The 1,872-nt window shown below is 41.7% G+C and overlaps 1 protein-coding gene across 1 annotated transcript in view; it reads left to right on the top strand.

Moving 5' to 3' along the window:
* Positions 1 to 1,025, top strand: part of cyth1b (cytohesin 1b) — a 4,281-nt gene extending 3,256 nt beyond the window's left edge. The window contains exon 3 of the mRNA XM_010777220.1: positions 968 to 1,025. Within this exon, the coding sequence (XP_010775522.1) occupies positions 968 to 1,025 (58 nt within the window). The remainder of the gene's footprint in view (positions 1 to 967) is intronic.
* Positions 1,026 to 1,872: the final 847 nt, after the last annotated feature.

The raw sequence follows: 1,872 nt of genomic DNA, 5'->3' as shown, positions 1-1,872 counted from the left end.
CCACACTAACCATTTCTGATTGGCTGGGCGAATTGCAAACCACGCCCCGTAAAACTCTGAAAGGTTTTGTGATCCCAAAGCAGAAGAAGAAGAAGTGACGTCAACGGCTTCATTTGCCTAATCCTCCCTCAGGGACTTGTTCCGGTGAGAACGCGATCTGCTAGGACAGTTCGAGGGACTAAAGTTCGGGGGGGACAAGTACCGGGGACAAGTACCAGCTAAGTACTTGGTGTGAAAGTGGCTATTGTTGTAAGGTATCAGTATGTGTCCATTGATATGTTTTTCCGCTGTTTATTACGTTTTGCGTTCTTGATCTGTTGCCTTATTGTGTGAGTGCTGTTGCGCAATCGACGGCTTTTACTGTTTGTGTGCGCTACGTTTTGTTTAGTGTATATTTTTAGACAGCGCAGATGGTGTTCAGTGAGGTTTTCTGGTTTGCTTGGTTTCAAGTAGAGAAAGAGACTTTCTTATTAATTCATTTAAGTTAATGATGTTTTGTAAAATAACTCACAATTTATAATTTGAATTATAAGACCCTGAAAATGGAATGTGAGTGAATTATTATTATTATTATTATTAGAAATAATGCAATGAGGCATACAAAATGTTTGTGATTTTGTTTGCATGTGTGCTAACATTTGTTTTTCCTCTGTGTTTGAAGGTTTTCAAGCTGATGCAAATCTGAAGCAAATCTGATGAAAAGTGTCTTATAAATAACTGCTGAGCAGAAAATAAAGACCAAAAGAAAGAATCTGAGTTGTCCAAGCGTCCTCTGTAGCCCTCCAGCCTCTCAAGTTTGGGCAAAACACTGAATACAGGCCAAAACCCAGAAGAACTTGACATGCATACTGTATGGGTTTTTTTTCTGAAAATGTGTGCGCAGACGGAAAGAAGCCTGAGTTTACAGGTCTCTCAGGTTTTCTTTTGTCTTATGTCCCTTACTTTCTTGTTTTTGTTTTGTGTTCAGTGCAACACCAATAATCCCTTGGAAGACATACCGTCAGAAAGTGTGCGGCAAAGTCTAGGATTATTCGTTTCTATGACTGTAGACGTTTCGCCTCATCTCACTACCTTCCTAAGTTGTTCGACCATATTGAACTGTCTACACGGCGAAATGTGTCGACATCTTTTTAAAATAATACAGCCAGCTACAATAATTACAAACTGTTTACAGGATGAGAACTAGTGCACCATATGGCTACGTCGTGTTACAATCTGTGATCACCATGCAACAGCGGCTTCAGTGGGTTTTCTGTCGGTGTGGATTGATGGATGGATGAATGGTTGGTCTACTGAGGGTTGTTCTTTATCTCAACTTGTGAAGTTTTGCCTGATATGCCTGTAACACAACTTGAGAGTTGAGTCAAACTTACTACTACTGCATATATCGATGATGAACGACAAGGTGCTCCTCATCACTCCCTAACCATGTATGAATATTGTAGGAACCGATACCAGTGCATTGTTTCATTATGAAGAGCTTAAACATGATACAGTGTGAATCAAACCAGGAGTCCACATCAGATGAACTGAGTTCTTGAGGCACATCTTTCTCTTTCACTCTGCAACTACCTCCCTATAAATATAGCATCAATAGAGAGCCTGTCTGGTGTTTTTGGGTGAGGAGAAAGAAGTGTTTCTACCTGGAGCCTCAGTGATCTTAGATGAATGGGGAGTCATTCAGGGAATAAGCAGGGCAGAGAGGTTGGATGTGTTGCCAGGTGCTGCAGCTGCTGTGAAGGCCGTTTCCTCTCAGCCTCAATCACTTTCTAAAGCTTAACCTGTCTTTGCGCTCCTTTGCACAGCTCTGCGCCGGAGCCTTTCATGAGCTCCTCCGCTCGTGTAGAAAAAGGTTTAACCCCCTCTCGTAAA

Source organism: Notothenia coriiceps, unplaced genomic scaffold (genome assembly GCF_000735185.1).
Source record: "Notothenia coriiceps isolate Sejong01 unplaced genomic scaffold, NC01 NC01_scaffold00017871, whole genome shotgun sequence".
NCBI classification, from domain to species: domain Eukaryota; kingdom Metazoa; phylum Chordata; class Actinopteri; order Perciformes; family Nototheniidae; genus Notothenia; species Notothenia coriiceps.
This window is presented reverse-complemented; position numbering and strand designations above follow the sequence as displayed.